The sequence below is a fragment of the Schistocerca nitens genome, chromosome 7 (genome assembly GCF_023898315.1).
Source record: "Schistocerca nitens isolate TAMUIC-IGC-003100 chromosome 7, iqSchNite1.1, whole genome shotgun sequence".
Lineage (NCBI taxonomy): Eukaryota > Metazoa > Arthropoda > Insecta > Orthoptera > Acrididae > Schistocerca > Schistocerca nitens.
In genome coordinates, this window is record NC_064620.1 from 386,449,939 (window position 1) to 386,467,652 (window position 17,714).

General features: G+C 43.9%; 1 protein-coding gene across 1 annotated transcript in view; it reads right to left on the reverse strand.

Annotated features, from left to right (window-relative positions):
• Nucleotides 1–3,267: 3,267 nt before the first annotated feature.
• The window catches only part of LOC126195356 (uncharacterized), a 72,891-nt gene continuing 58,444 nt past the window's right edge, over nt 3,268–17,714 (reverse strand). Inside the window, exons 6-7 of the mRNA XM_049933934.1 lie at nt 8,432–8,593; nt 3,268–3,336 (exon numbers count right to left, since the gene is read on the reverse strand). Coding sequence (XP_049789891.1) covers nt 3,280–3,336; nt 8,432–8,593 — 219 coding nt within the window. The 3' untranslated portion in view covers nt 3,268–3,279. The remainder of the gene's footprint in view (nt 3,337–8,431; nt 8,594–17,714) is intronic.

Below are 17,714 nucleotides of genomic sequence, written 5' to 3' on the forward strand. Positions count from 1 at the left end.
GACTGAATATTGTAAACACTGGTAGGTTCCAATAATCCTCGTTCAAATTTCATTAAGGACTCACCCCACCTGTTCTTAGTAGAGTTAAAGTTTTGTATAGATGCTGAAATCATCATATACCTCAGGCCCGTTCTAAAACATAAATAATTGCTTGTAAATGATGATGGTACGGGACACTCTGCCATTAACTAATCTTTATTTGTGACAGGAAATAGGACATATACAGTGCATCACTTAAAAACATCACTGTCGTTAAAGCAAGGCGAATTCTATCTCTGCTAATTTACTTAACATTGCTCGTTCATATATATTGCGTTTTACATTGTTTTAATGCATTATTAACTTATATTTTTCAAAACTATTTTTTTCTTAATAAACAACCAGAATTATTTCGTGCTACTATTAATATTCTAATATCTGAAAAATGTACTAGTGTTTCCCCATTTTTATAAACTTCTGAAAATCTATGTATCTACTCGAGAGCATATATCAATATATAATTAATAAACAGATCTCTAATGTAGTTTGCATAAGTCCATACCCGCATTGTACAAGACACAGTACGTTAGTTGGGGTCAAGAGTATGGTGCCAATAGGCCTGCTAAATCGTTATTTTCAGGTAAAGTGTAAACACATAATAAGGAGCTCAGTATTGTTTAGTGAAGATATTCAAATAAAGTAAAACAGTAAATTAAAACAGTTATAATATACTAATCCATCTCAGAATCAGTACATTCATCCTGGAGCTGGATTTTGGGGATATTATCTGACATCTTTCAGTACGTTACTATTTTCTTCTTCTTCTTCTTCTTCTACACTTCATGGATTAGACATTGAAATTGTTATGCGTTCACAATATGTCTGTCCCTCTTTTCTTGGTCTTCCAACATATCTTCTTCCTTTCAGTTTGTAATCTAAGGCTAATTTGCAAAGTCGTTTACTGTCCATTCTCTGCATGCGTTCATTACAGATGTTGGGGTGTTTGGTTATTCTGTTTTCAGTTCGCTCTTCTTTACGTTCTTGTCGCACTGTTTCGTTTTCTGTGTAGTTTGTTTTTTAGTAGACTTTTGCTGTTCTTAGAAATTTCATTTCTGTACTTTGTCTTTTAGCTAATGTTGTTTTCGTAGGTACCCACATTTACTCCCATGAAGAAGAGCTGGAAGAGCTATAGTTCTATAAAATTTTACTATCATTCATTTTCTGTTCTTATTTCTAAATACACTATGAAAGTTGCCACATTTATTTCTAACATAATTCTAGCCAATTTTACATTTAGACCTTTATTACTGTTTAGACCAGTTTGACGTCCCATTTAAGTGACAGACGCCACTTTTCCTAAAGTCTCATTGTCAACACCAATTTTTGTGTCAGTACGGACTTTAGCCCCAGAAAGTCATCACTCTAGTCTTGGTTTTAGAACTCTCAATATTCAATTGTTTGCAAAGATAATTCAGATGGAAAAGTACATGTTATTAGTCGTCTTCTTTTTCTTTCGATAGCAAGATATCATCTGCATAGAGTAAAATATTTAACGTCGTGTGTTTTGAAGATAATGTAATTAACATAAATATTAAGGAGAGTGGGTCGTATTGGGTACTCTTGTCGTACTCCTTATTTTTTAAAATTTTTTTCTGTTCTTGTTTCCCCTGAGTTTACTATAATTGTTAATTTTTTGTTCATTAGGTTTCTTATGGCCTTTACTAATTTTACGCTATGGTACGTCTAATATGCATAAATATACAGGGTGTCCATAAAGTCCCTTTACAACTTCAAAATTTTATTACAACGGCAGTTGCTGAAATATTTTAACAAAATTCCTTTTATTGTAATCACTGTTTACTAAAGTTTTTATATATGCTAAGATTTTGTGTTACAGATACTCTATTGATGGGAGGAACTGAACCTCTTTAAAATGGCAACTCCTCAAGAGAAGGCACAATGTGTGTCCTCGTTTATTGAGACAAAATCGAATGTTCAGACTCAACGAAACTTCAGAACGGAGTATGGAAGAAATCCACAATCGTACCCTTCAATCCGTGCATGGCACAAAAAATTTATGGACACAGGGACAATGTTGGATAAAGGGAGGAGCGGGCGGCCAAGAACATCGGAGGAAAATATCGATCGTGTTTTAAACGTCTTGACTCGTTCACCTACGAAGTCCATCCGCACTGCTGCCAGACAGTTGCAACTACCACATTCAACTGTGCATAAGGTCCTCCACAAGAACTTACGGTTCAACACTTACAAAGTGCAACTGTTACAGACCCTTGAGCCAAATGACAAGCCAAAATGGACAGAGTTTGCACTCAACATGCCGGAACGCCTTTCCGAGGATGAAGCATTCCTCAAGCTAGTTTGTTTCAGTGACGAGGTAACTTTTCATGTTTCTGGGACATTCAACACACACAATGTGAAAATCTGGGGATCTGAACACCCCCATATGACTAGAGAGATTCACCGCGATAGTCCAAAAGTTAATGTGTGGTGTGGAATCATGTGCAACCGAATAATTGGTCCATTTTTCTTCAACGAGTCAAAAATTACTGCAGATGTTTACCTCCACCTTCTGACCGAATATGGAGCACCACAACTGATTGACTTACAACCAACTATCATTTTCCAGCAAGATGGTGCACCACCACATTGTGGACTGCATGTTCGTCGGTTCCTCAATGAAATATTTCCAGGCACATGTATTGGGAGGAATGGGCCAGTTTCTTAGCCACCGCACTCGCCACATATCACTCCCTTGGCCTTTTTTTATGGGGGTATGTAAAAGATATCGTGTATCAAACACAGATACAGGACATTGCTGACTTGAATCAAAGGATTCGTAATGCCATTGCCACCACTGATGACCCTATGCTACAGCGAACATGGCAAGAAATCGAGTACCGTCTTGGTGTGGTTCGTGCATATAGAGGTCTATTAAACACTGTCAAAATAACTTTTATAAACACTTATTACAATAAAATAAATTTTGTTAAAATACTTCAACAACTGCCATTGTAATAAAATTTTTAAGTTGTAAAGAGAGTTTATTAACACTCTGTATAATATGCATACTTCAAATATGTTGCGATAAAAATACCAAACAGTTTCATGCTGAGGATTTCATTCAGAAAAGACAATTTCTAGACAGAAATTAGCGGTGGTAGTGGCTTCTACAGAGAAATAAACTATTCTTGTTTCTAGGTTTGCAAATCTGTATTATTTTAGATAAGAATATTACATCACAGTAAAACAGCAGCGAGTACAGAAGCAGGTCCATCCATTTTAATCCTCCTTGAAATTTCGAAGAATGGCGAAGAATGAGTAAGAGAGGTTTAGGATCTGAAAAAGAAGATTTGGCTTGTAAGCATCTATTATAAACAAATAAATCACATTTCACCGCTTGACAGTTGTCTGTATTTTACTGTTTCACATAAATTATACACATATAAGCATTAAATTACTGGCATGTGTCCTCACATAATAGCCTGATAACAGTGCTGATTTGTCGTGGCCCACATTTTACAAACCTCTCAAAACGGTACAAATTTATAAATTTATGTGGTTCACAGCCTGTTGCTGATCTTTACTTTTGATGCTACTTGGGCAGCCGATACATCAAGATAAATGTTTATTAAATCACTTCTTATTCGGCGTCACAATGCTGAGTGTACCTCTTCTACATCTTACTCCTGAGGCTCTGTGAAGGTATTTCACATGCGTTACAGCACAAACTTCGAACGGAGCTGTATTGGCGACTTGACCCTTATGCACTGGTTCCGAGCCCAATGTGCAACCGTAAAAAGACATCTCACGTTAAAGAGCGAGACACAGAGTTTTTTGTATCCTTTTTCACTATCTCATTTCTCTCATTTATTTACAAGGTGTACAACTTTGCTTCCGCCGTTTTTTCCCCAGCATTTGAGACTTTAATGAAACAAGTTGGTTACACATGTATCATTCAAAGTACACTCCTGGAAATGGAAAAAAGAACACATTGACACCGGTGTGTCAGACCCACCATACTTGCTCCGGACACTGCGAGAGGGCTGTACAAGCAATGATCACACGCACGGCACAGCGGACACACCAGGAACCGCGGTGTTGGCCGTCGAATGGCGCTAGCTGCGCAGCATTTGTGCACCGCCGCCGTCAGTATCAGCCAGTTTGCCGTGGCATACGGAGCTCCATCGCAGTCTTTAACACTGGTAGCATGCCGCGACAGCGTGGACGTGAACCGTATGTGCAGTTGACGGACTTTGAGCGAGGGCGTATAGTGGGCATGCGGGAGGCCGGGTGGACGTACCGCCGAATTGCTCAACACGTGGGGCGTGAGGTCTCCACAGTACATCGATGTTGTCGCCAGTGGTCGGCGGAAGGTGCACGTGCCCGTCGACCTGGGACCGGACCGCAGCGACGCACGGATGCACGCCAAGACCGTAGGATCCTACGCAGTGCCGTAGGGGACCGCACCGCCACTTCCCAGCAAATTAGGGACACTGTTGCTCCTGGGGTATCGGCGAGGACCATTCGCAACCGTCTCCATGAAGCTGGGCTACGGTCCCGCACACCGTTAGGCCGTCTTCCGCTCACGCCCCAACATCGTGCAGCCCGCCTCCAGTGGTGTCGCGACAGGCGTGAATGGAGGGACGAATGGAGACGTGTCGTCTTCAGCGATGAGAGTCGCTTCTGCCTTGGTGCCAATGATGGTCATATGCGTGTTTGGCGCCGTGCAGGTGAGCGCCACAATCAGGACTGCATACGACCGAGGCACACAGGGCCAACACCCGGCATCATGTGTGGGGAGCGATCTCCTACACTGGCCGTACACCACTGGTGATCGTCGAGGGGACACTGAATAGTGCACGGTACATCCAAACCGTCATCGAACCCATCGTTCTACCATTCCTAGACCGGCAAGGGAACTTGCTGTTCCAACAGGACAATGCACGTCCGCATGTATCCCGTGCCACCCAACGTGCTCTAGAAGGTGTACGTCAACTACCCCGGCCAGCAAGATCTCCGGATCTGTCCCCCATTGAGCATGTTTGGGACTGGATGAAGCGTCGTCTCACGCGGTCTGCACGTCCAGCACGAACGCTGGTCCAACTGAGGCGCCAGGTGGAAATGGCATGGCAAGCCGTTCCACAGGACTACATCTAGCATCTCTACGATCGTCTCCATGGGAGAATAGCAGCCTGCATTGCTGCGAAAGGTGGATATACACTGTACTAGTGCCGACATTGTGCATGCTCTGTTGCCTGTGTCTATGTGCCTGTGGTTCTGTCAGTGTGATCATGTGATGTATCTGACCCCAGGAATGTGTCAAAAAAGTTTCCCCTTCCTGGGACAATGAATTCACGGTGTTCTTATTTCAATTTCCAGGAGTGTATTTTCCATTGCTGGCCACTATTTTCTCCAATCTTTCGGGCAGTGTACGAATCCCGCGCCGAAAAAATTGTTGATCTTTTGAAACGATCCACGAACTGATCCAATTTGTGACTTCTTCATCACATCGGAAGTGTTGGTCAGCCAGGCCGTGCGCCATTGATCTAAACAGTGATAGTCAGAGGGAGCAATGTCTGGAGAATACGGCGGGTGGGGTAGGACTTCCCATTTTAACGTTTCCAAGTGCGTTTTGACCTCTTTTGCGACGTGGGGTCGAGCGTTGTCGTGCTGCAAAATCACTTTAACGTGCCTCTCGCTGTATTGCGGCGGTTTCTCTTTTAATGCTCTGCTCAGACGCATTAATTGTTTTCGATAACGAGCACCTGTGTTTGTTTCACTTGGTTTTAACACCTCATAGTACACGAAGCCGAGCTGGTCCCACCAAAAGCAGAGCACGATCTTGGAGCCGTGAAAGTTCGGTTTGGCCGTCGACGTGGAAGCATGGCCGGGATATCCCCATGATTTTTTGGGTTTAGGGCTATCGTTATGAACCAACTTTTCGTCTCCGCTCACAGTACGATGCAGAAATCCATTCTGTTTTGCCCTCTGAAGCAACTGTTCACAAACACACAAAAGCCATTCAACGTCTCTTGGTTTCAGCTCACTCGGGATCCGAGTTACTTCTTCTCAATCATTCCCATAGCCTTGAAACGTTTTGAAGTGGCTTGCTGTGTCACTCCCACTAACTGTACCAATTCTTCTTAACTTTGACGCGTGTCTTGACTCAGCAATGTCTCTAATTCCGCATCTTCGAAAACATCCTCTCCTCCACCACCATGCCGGTCTACGACGTTAACGTCACCGTTCTTGAAGCGTTGCAACCACTCACGATACGTTCTTTCACTAACAGCGTCCTTACCATACGTACTTGAGACCATTCGATGAGACTCAGCCTCTGTTTTCTTCATACTGGAACAAAACAGTAACACCTCCCGCAGATGACGAGAATAAGGGTCGTACACTGACACTTTCAATCAAGAACAACTTTATGATGCAGACACAAATCGACTAGCGTTTGAATAAGGTTTGTTGACCGAGGTCCAAGCTAACTGCTTGACGTCTGCGACCTGTTTCTTTCGACCGCTACTTACCGTTGTCGCCACCTATCGGCAAACGGCAGAAGTAAAGTTGTACAACTTGTAATTAAATGGTTTAACATGATTAGTTCAAGAATTCAAACTGGATGACTTTCAGGTTAAGACACAACAGAACGTAATGTCAGACATTGAGTTTCTTTGATGAAACTGAACACGTGTTAACAGGTAAGATATGCACATTTCGTTACTGGAAGGAGTGCGTTCCGTTAAGTCTCTGTGCGTAAATTTGTAAGATCATAATGCTTATCTCGCCATCGTGGACAACGAATAAAACACCTGAAGATTCGATTACTACTGATCAAAGATATCAAATTCGTACTATAAACAGATTCTCGACTGGGTTTTAATCCCCAGAGTTCCGTGGCCGTGGGAGTACGGTAAACTCATCCTGGTAATTTTCGAACCACCCACGAACACTGCGAGCTGTGTACGAATTGCATTGTCCTGCTGGTAGACCCCATCGTACTGAGGAAAAACAAACTGCATTTAGGGGTATATATGGACCCCCAGGAGAGATGCATACTTGTGTTGCTCTATTGTGTCTTCTAAAATGACGAGATCACTCACAGAATGCCACGAATACGTTTTCGAGACCATAACGCTCCCTCCTCCGGCCTGGGCCATTCCGACCATTGTTGCAGGGCGTTTAATTTCAGACGGCCATCTGTCCGATAGAGCATAAATCTCGATTCTCCACCCGTCGCCACTCAGTGGGAGCGCAGTTAGGGTATCGGCAGCCTTTGCCGCTGATGAACAACGGTCAGCATGGGTGCACGAACCAGGCCACTGCTGCAGAGGCCCATAACAACAACGTCCGCTGAACGAGCGTCTGCCGGGCAACACGGGCCCTTGTATTACTAGGCCCGTGTTGCAGAAAAATTCACTTCCGGTCGCGGCAGTCGGGACTGATAAGGCGCGCTGGCGCTGAGCGAGCGCGTGGCGACCGGAAGTTGTGGTTGCGATAAGCGCTACTGGGGTCCAGCTGCGCCGCAGCACGGAGCGTCATTCGCTCTGCGAACGTCCCCTTGGCTCATTTCGGCTTTCGGTTGCTCAGCTGTTTTCTGTCTATTAGCCTGTACGCAGCTCCGCAACCGTATCCACCCCTGTCATCTGTGGTCTGTGATGTACAACAATTTCCTCGGCGTCGGTTCTGGATAGCGCCATTTTGTCATTCGCGGTATTCTTCAACCATGGCGGCACGCGAAGTGTTTACAGACTTAACCGTTTCGGACATCCTTCCACTTTTGGCCCGAAAGCCAATCGTCATGCACTTTTGCTGGCCAGAGTGGCCGATCGGTACTCGGCGCTACAGTCTGGAACTGCGCGACCGCTACGGTCGCAGGTTCTAATCCTGCCTCGGGCATGGATGTGTGTGATGTCCTTAGGTTAGTTAGGTTTAAGTAGTTCTAAGTTCTAGGGGACTGATGACCTCAGAAGTTAAGTCCCATAGTGCTTACAGCCATTTTTGAATCATGCACTTTTATAGGGCAGATAAATAGCTTCGTTTCCACATTATGACAACGATTGCACTGTTTTCCGCGCCCCAACACGCATTATCTACCCACCACTCCTAGTGCTGCCGACTGAGCGATTTTTGCACGTTGACGTCAAGCACAGCCATTTGTCTCGTTAGTGTGAATTGACCGTGTATGCACTTAACATCATTATTCACCAACAACCGTTCTATTTCTCTACTCCGTGATTCGACCTGTTAAAACGGTGAGACTGAGCAAAAATCACAGTCCCTGTTCGGGAGTGATTCCTGCAGCAACAATGCAAGCGATTTCAAAGATGCCATTTCGTTGTGTCTCCCTGTGGCTTACAATTAATTCTGTAACATTATCAAGAGTCGAGGGATTTTTATGGTTGAACACACGAAGAAATATGCTCACCGCCACGAAGGACTCCCTGGAGAGAGGGAAGAATCCTGCAGCACTGATGCACAGCGGCCGCTGAGATCTCAGCATGAGCAGCAGCAGCGACCGTTTGATGGACGTGGAACATTCGTGTAGTGACGTCGCCGCATCGTAAACCGCCAGCGTCAGATTCTCGCACTGAAGCACCAGACCAGCGCTCTCAGTTATCTCTTCGGTAAAGAAAGAAGGACCACATACGACAATAATACTGTGTTACAAATGCATAAAATATTTTAAGTATATTCATCTACATGTACACGCAGAAAGCCACCTTACGGTGTGCAGCGAAGAGTACTGTATATACGCCGGCCGCTGTGACCGAGCAGTTCGAGGCGCTTCAGTCCGGAACCGCGCTGCTGCTACGGTCGCAGGTTAGAATCCTGCCTCGGACATGGATGTGTGTGATGTCCTTAGGTTAGTTCGGTTTAAGTAGTTCTAAGTGTAGGGCACTGATGACCATAGATGTTAAGTCTCATAGTGTTGGACCCATTTGAAACATTTTGAACTCTATGTACCACATTTCCTGTTTCAGTCGCGAATGGACCGCGAGAAGAACAGTGGTTATATAGCTTCTGCATCAGACCGGACCTCTCTCATTTTACACTCGTGGGCCTTTCGCGAGCTATACGTAGAAGGAAGCAATACATTGGTTGAATCTTCTAGGATCGTACGCTCTGGGAATTTAACAAGAAAGCACACCGTGATACAGAACGTACCCTCCTGGAGTTTAAGAGGACACCCTACTGTGAAACAGAACGCCTATGTGGTTTCCGATCTCTCGCAGCGTCTGCCACTGGACCTGGCTCAGCACCTACATGACGAGTTCGCCCTTACTAAATGAAACTGTAACGGAACGCGCTGCTCTTCTTAGGTTCCTCTCACCTCCTCTACCAATTATACCTGGTACGGATCCCAGACTGTCGTGCAGTTTCAAGTGTCGTCGAATGAGGGTTTTGTAAGCAAAAATGGTTCAAATGGCTCTGAGCACTATGGGACTTGACATCTGAGGTTATCAGTCCCCTAGAACTTAGAACTACTTAAACCTAACTAACCTAAGGACATCACACACATCCATGCCCGAGGCAGGATTCGAACCTGCAACCGTAGCGGTAGCACGTTTTCAAACTGAAGTGCCTCGAACCGCTCGGCCACACCGGCCGGCTTTTTGTAAGCTATTTCCTTTCTGCGTGGACGACTCTTTGAGAATTCTTCCAATCAATCTCAGTCTAGCACCTTCCTTACCTGCGGCTACTTTTATATGATTGTTCTATTTTAAATTGTTCTGTATGCGTACTGCTAGATATTTAATGGAGATTACTGCCTCCGACGATTCCTTTGCAAATCTGTAATCTCACAATAAAGTCCCTTTATGCCTATCTGTCGCAGGAAAAATATATCTTCTGAGTTTAACGTCGTGTTCCCAGATTCTAGCAAGATACATCGCATTCTAAAGAACATCTCCAGCAATTGGAGCAACGACAATTGGCTTCAGTCACTTCACATTTCTATATCCCTGAGTATTACATTTTCAGTCTGAAGGACCAGTGATTCATCCGAATCATATATTGTGTTGTCAGTTCTTTCGGCGTTCGAATCCCAGTCCGGCAAAAATTTCAAGCCGGCCGCTGTGACCGAGCAGTTGTAGGCGCTTTAGTCCCGAACCGCACTGCTGCTACGGTCGCAGGTTCGAATCCTACCTCGGGCAAGGATGTGTGTGATATCCTTAGGTTAGTTACGTTTGAGTAGTTCTAAGTTCTATGGGACTGATGACCTCAGATATTAGGTCCTATAGTGCTTAGAGCCATCTGAACCACAAATTTCAGTCTTGCCCACTGAATTAAATCAATGCCCACTGGCAGCCAGTGTCTCTAATTCCTTTGAATTTGAGTCACCTCGGTTCAGCATGTGTCCTCTTGTTTTGTAGGTACAGGATCCACCATGGGCTCTGGTAAGTTGTTCCACTCGTGATGACACCGACACGCATAAGGTGTGAATGGCATGCTGTGTCATAGCCATCCATGCTGCATTCATCTGGTTCCAAAGTTCATCTGTGGTGGTTGGCACTGCAGCCGTCGTTTCACCGTATCCATACATTTTCGATTGGTGACAAGTCAAGGGATCTGGCCGACAAGGGCAAAAGACTTATATCCTCTGGCACGAAGAAGTTACGTATTCGTGCAATACATGTGGTCGTGCATTGTCTTGCTGAAGAATGGCTCTTTGGGTGTCGTCCAGAAAGGGTCTCAGGATATCATTCACTTAGTTCACATTGATCACAGTGCCCAGGACATTCACCAACTGTGATTTGAGGTTGTACCCAATAGCAACCCACATGCAGGGCCTTGAGTTGGCGCTGTATGTCATGTGCGAATGCAGTCACTGTGATGCCACTCCACCTGTCTGTGGCGAATCAAAATTCATCCATCATTTTCAAACAAACAGAAACTGGATTCGTCCGAAAATACTATCTGATGTCATTCCTGTCACCAGTGCCATCGTTCCACACACCATTCCCGTTTCTTACTCGTGCACCCACGTGCTTTGTGACCTACTTGTCCACTACCGTAGTACTCCGGCTGACGACAATGTTGTTGGACGTGGCACTCACTTCCACACCTGCAACATGTAATTACTAATGCTAACACTTGGCAGTCACCACGTTCCCTAATCGCTATATCTAACTCTTCCAAATGTGTGTAATCCGTTTTCAATTTTTCCCAGAAGAAGCGAGTGTTGTTCTGCTTATGATTTTGCTGTCGTGACCCCTCAGCTAGCTGTTTGAATTTTAGTGCATTCCGAAAGGTCTCATGGTAAGTAACGTATGCCTTAGTCTCTCCAGTCAACCGCAAATTGGTCATTGAAAGCAAGTTTCGACAGACCAATCGTCCAATTAAGCTGCAGCTGACACTTAACTGACAAAAGCAGTTGTAACCTCTGTTGCCTTGTCAGAAGAAGGTGATATCAAGTTTGCTTCTGCAGTCTCGATGCAAGGAGAGCGTACTCTCGCTATAGTCCTAACGTCGTCAATTTGTCCTAGTAATTGTTGCTCCTCAGCATGCAGTACCTCTGCGTGGTCCTCGTAATGTTTTAATTCCCCAACTTTCTGTTCAAGTGCTGCTTGTAGCCTAACAATCTGCTCCATCACAGCGGCAATACAATCACTCGTACTAGCGATGTGTTTTCTGTCGACATCCTTTTACTGCTCAAACTATAGGGAAATGCATAGTACGGAAGGGAATGACACCATGTTCACACTAAAAAGTACACAAACACAACTCTAGTTCTCACAGTGTATCATAGTCCACTGCATTCACTATAATATCATGCCAAATGAGCCCAACATCGATAAGTGAAACATATTACTGGAACAGCCTACGTGTATAGCAACTTGTGCCTAGAAAGACTGCAAAATGCGCACCTGACAGGTGTTAAATATAGCTCAGGACAGTTACAATTCAAGAAGACAAGTGATGAGGTTTCCACAAGTGTATAAGAGGTACTATTAGATTAAAATGAATGTTCCCACAGTTCACCATGCTCAACAAATTACGCGATGAAAATGGCTAGTTACAAGGTAAACAAAATGTTTCTCACACATCGTCCTGCATTCTACGGGATGTGGCTGCAAGATGAATGAACCTGCCGTGGTGATGATGGTGATACAGTAACTGGCGGCAGGCGTAGCTGTGTCAGCTGGGAAACCGGTGGTGTGAGACCCATTTGAGGCCGCCAGTTGTCACAGTGATCAGCCACTTCTGATACTAGTTGTCGCGGTGGCTTGAGGCCCGCTTCTTGACATCAGCTGTAGTGGTCACCCCTTGGATCAGGGCTTTTAATAGGAATGGCAGTTGAGGAAGAAACGCTACTGGTGCAGGAGGTTGAAATTAGGAGGTGGTTTGGGTGGCTATCATATGCTCTAAGGTGTCAGTGAAACAGCGTTATCTGGAATCGTATTTATTATTCGTATTTTTATAGTACGTACGGATTGTGTTCTCTGGCACAGCCAAAGGCATGTTGGAAAAAAAGATATTTTTCCAATGGAGTGAGTGATTGACTATTTTGTAAAAAAATTTTGTTTACTTATAGACGCAATCACATTCTGATGACACAGTCATAACCGGTTTCGGCCATACAACGACCATCTGCAGAATCTAAAACAATAAAAAAGAAAATTAATACTAAAACCTAAAAATAAGTGCAATATTTAACCAGGCTTATTAGTAATCTAAATGAATTTATGCGAAATACATATAGTTCATACCTAAAGGCGGCATACACTGAACACAGGTTCAAGAGTTGTCAAACTAGCTATAAAATGTAAAACACCGGTCTTATATAGATACAAAAATTTGTTAGATTTTGTTCACCCCTTTGCGCTAGATGCGCGCGTCCTCTATAAGATAGTCTTTATTTTTTGAAAAGCCTAAATATGACAAATTTACTATTAATATTTAGGTCAAAAGTATATAAAATTTAAAATTACAGAACTCATCGCTAAATCAGTGAAATAACATTTCAGAACAAGGAGAAACGTTGTGCTATCCTCCTGCAGCAGAAAACTACACTCGTCGTCTTGCCCGTGTCGTCCCTACAACGGCCTAAACAGGCAATAGCCGGAAATACAACGCCATCGGGCGTCAGAAATACACTCAACAAGTGCTACTGCTATTTTCTCTATGCAATGTTTTCTCCTTGTTCTGAAATGTTGTTTCACTGATTTAACGATCTGTTATGAAATTTTAAATTTCATGTACATTTGACCTAAATATTAATAGTAATTAATAGTACATTTGTCATATTTAGGCTTTTGAAAAATAAATACTATTTTATAGAGCACGCGCGCATCCATCGCAAAGATTGTGAACAAAATCTAACAATTTTTTATATCTGTATAAGATGGGTGTTTTACATTTTATAGTTAGTTTGACAACGCATGAACCTGTGTTCAGTGTATGCCGCCTTTAGGTATGAACTACTATATGTGTTTCGCATAAATTCAGTTAGAATACCAATAAGCCTGGTTAAGTATTGCACTTACTTTTAGGTTTTAATATAAATTTTCTTTTGTATTGTTTTATAATCTGAAGATGGTCATTGTATGGCCGGGCCGGCCTGGTTGGCCGAGTGGTTCTAGGCAGTACAGTCTGGAATCGCGCGACTGCTATGGTCGCAGGTTCGAATCCTGCCTCAGGCATGGATGTGTGTGATGTCCTTAGGTTAGTTAGGTTTAAGTAGTTCTAAGTTCTAGGGGACTGATGACCTCAGAAGTTAAGTCCCATAGTGTTCAGAGCCATTAGAAACATTGTATGGCCGACACCGGTTATGACTGTGTCATAAGAATGTGATTGCGTCTATAAATAAACAAAAAAGTTTTACAAAGGCATGTTGATTCATACACTCGACTGTGACAAGGAATGTGGACACAGCGCTACGTTGTCTGCGGCCGTTGTGCGGGTCCAGTACCCAGTGGCGATGTAGCGCACGTAGCAGGAACAGGAATATGTAGGAGCAAGTCTACTATGGCTCACCGGCAGCTAGTGCGGCTAATTCCAGCACTCTCAAGGACTGACGTGCCTGTAAGCAGCGGCCAACAGCATACCACGGACGTTGGGTGTGGCGAAGGTAGAAGCCAAATGGTTCAAATGGCTCTGAGCACCATGCGACTTAACTTCTGAGGTCATCAGTCGCCTAGAACTTAGAACTAATTAAACCTAACTAACCTAAGTACATCACACACATCCATGCCCGAGGCCGGATTCGAACCTGCGACCGTAGCGGTCGCTCGGCTCCAGACTGTAGCGCCTAGAACCGCACGGCCACTTCGGCCGGCGAAGGTGGAAGCCCAGGACCCAAATCAGCAACACAGTGTACACCCAGGCACGCAGTACCACCTACAGACCGGGGGAGGCACTCACACGTCTCAGCCAACAGCTGGTAGACAGGTTTTCAGTCACTTCGTACGGCCCTTTACCAGGGGAAGGCCCAATTTGTCTACATCTTTAATAACGGTGGTGACCAAACAACTGTGGCAGCCTGTAGTGGCTAAGTTCCAAACCAGCCGGCTGCCTAGGATTTCGGAGGTGTTGTCTTCTCACGGCAGCAGGCAGCACATCACGATTCGCCAACCAATTTATCCGATAACTAGCCAGACTGTCATTCCGTCAGAATCTGAGGTGCAGCCGGGATGATAAGATACCAGACTGAGGCTTCTAAAACGGTTGTAACTAAGCTCGACATAATGTCATCGCAACCGGCGATGCGGTCATTTACCCTCATTATCCAGAGGTGTCAGCATAGTTGCCTCCACCGTCGTGTAGCAGTTACTGACAGTTCCTCTTACCCTCAAACTTTCCATCGGGATTGTTTCACTTAAGGTATATAGTAAGCAGTACCTTACGTGTAAACCTTTAATTTACCTTTAGGGTAACCTATCATGCATCGTCAGTGTGAGAGAAAAACAAACAGAGCTTCAAGGCCAGAAGCTTAAGTCGTACTGGCTGCAGGAGATGTTAACGGTAGGAGGATGTCCTTGTGCAATGCATCGAAACTGTACCACATACTATACAGAATCCTAAAGGAAGAATGGAAAACAAAAATTTAACCTAACAGCGACCAGGCCCCACAGGTAAGAATATATCATAAAATCAACAGTGGCACCAACTTTGTCGTTACTGCAGACGCTGGAATTTTAGAAACAATAAAATACTAATCCTAATTCATATAGCAAATTTCTTCTAAAGACCTTGATGATGAAAATGAAAGCAAACTTTTCTACAATATCCGACGACTGCAAGACGCTGTATGCCCACCATCGCCAAAATCAATTCGGTGGTTGGCGTAGTGATTTGCGGAGAAAAAAGGAATACCTAACCGATTCAATAAAGAAAGCAAGATGGTAAGCTATGACTGGTTGAATCTATTCTTGCAAAGGCGTCCCATCTTTGTTGTAAGGAACGGCCCCAGGATATATCCACTGTAAGAGGGTTGGGAATGTATCGAGAAAAAGCTGAGAGCTATTGTTCCCTCTTGTTGCACACCTACCCGGAGAACAAGTTGTTTCAGTAGCCTGCGAAAATTTATCTCATGGACGAATGTGGACATCAGCTGAACAATGAACCTGGGAAAGTTATAGCAGTGATAGGTTCCAAAGGCGTCCATCACGTAACTTCCGGAGGAAAAGACGAAACCATATCCCTAACTGCTTGTTGCAGTCCGAAGTGAAATTCTTTCTACCCTACTGCATATTTAAAGGGAAAAGGAAGAAACCTGAATTTTTAAGACCGTATGCCTCCAGGTTCCCACGTCGAAATGAGCGACACGTCTGCAAATGTGAATACAGATGTGTGGTTCCACAGGTACTTCAATTCTGGGAGGGAATCCGACAAAACTTTGCTAATTCTGGACTGGCAAATGTCACACTTTTCTGCTGTCAGTTTTCTTGATTTTGCAGGTGAGAATAAGATTATTCTCTTCTGCCTACTTAGCCGTACTACGCAATACTTGCAACCCCTAGATCGAACTTCTTCGGCTTCCTCAATTTCTCAAAACCGTTTTGGCAAAAGTCCATCAACAATTCGGTTCACAACCATTCAAGTCGTAGAGTTACTTGTCTGCTGTCTGGACAAGTATTGAGTTCTGCATGGCATCGTACTGCAGCTGTTGGAAATGGCGCTTCTTGATTTTCGGCCTGTGGGATTTATCCACATGACCCAGTCAGAATCCCAGACCACGTTTTTCAATAGCCCGCAGAGCAACTGGCGGTATCAGAAGTGCTGCAGGCCAATCCTGAAGACGTGGAGAACAATGAAATAATTCCTCTTTTCATGACAAAAGTCATGTTTCTTAAGCTCCAACTGCTAGACAAACCAAGAGGAAAACGCAAATTTCAGAGACTCTAACAAGCACTCCAAAAAGACAGCAGATGAAAGATAAAGCACAAAAAAATTGATCAAAACGCCATATTCTGTAAAGGAGGAAGTTGAAATCACCAAGCAGCTCATCTTCAAGCAACGAGGAATCTTTACATTTGAGTAACACAAATGGAGAGAATGACAGCGACGACGATATTTGTCTTGCCTGAAAGGCTCCTTTTATAACAAAAAAGACCCAAGTGCAACTGGATCTGATACATTCGATGGAAGAAATGATTGCATGAGGAGTGTGAAAATGTCAGCGACTACTGCAATATTTGTAATCCATGAATCACGTAATCCTGAATAACAAAGGAAAGTCTTAATCCAGCGATAATCAACTGCTGACTGCCAAATTATTCTTGTTGGTACTTTCATAATCAAAATAGATTTGTTACGTTGCGTTATACTTAACTGATTCTCAGATTTTGTTTCCTTCACACAGATACATCTTCCCTCAGTATAGGTGGCATTTTACCCGGCCACCAGGGGAAGATGCCACCTATACACTGATTTCAGTGTCAAATTTTATCTGTCATTTATTAAAATATTTACCGGTTATATTTTCAGCGTAGCTAAATACCGGATCATATCCTAACTCAACGAAATTTCCAGCCGTTTGGACGGGTAGTTCAACCGTTATGGAAGAAAATTCCCTAACTGTGGCATTCCCCCCCCCCCCCCCCCCCAAAAAAAAAAAAAAAAAACGAGGCAGATGAAAAAAAATAAGCAAACTGTTTATTATTTCAAAAATACTCCCCATAATTTTTAATACATTTACGCCTTCACGGATAAATGTTTGTGATAGCGTACACAACCATGATCGTACCCAGCCGTGCACCTCTTCGAAGCGAATCGATGGCCGCAAATGTCTTTCGTGAAGGGGCCAAATCATGGAAATTGCATGGGGAGAGATTGGGAGTCTATGGAGGATGTGTAAGAGCTTCCTAGAAAAACGTCTGCAACATAGTCGAAACAACCTTGGCAACATATGGTTAAGCATTATCCTGTAACAGAAGGATGCCGTCAATCAACATTCCTTGGCATTTGGACTTGATGGAGTGCTAAATTTTTGCAACATATCCGCGTAGCGCTGTGCGTTAATTGCGACACTGTATTCCAGATAATCAACGAACAGCCGGTTGACGGAGGACATCAGGATAATGCATGCCCACATGTTACTATGTTACTCAGGTAGTCGTCTCGACTATGTTCTAGCCGTTTCGCCTGGCAGCTCTTTCACATCCCTCCTTCCGGTCCCGATCTCTCCCCATGCGATTTCCATATTTTTTGGAGCCCTGAAGAAACACATTCGCGGCCGTCGATTTGCTTCGCACGAAGATGTACGC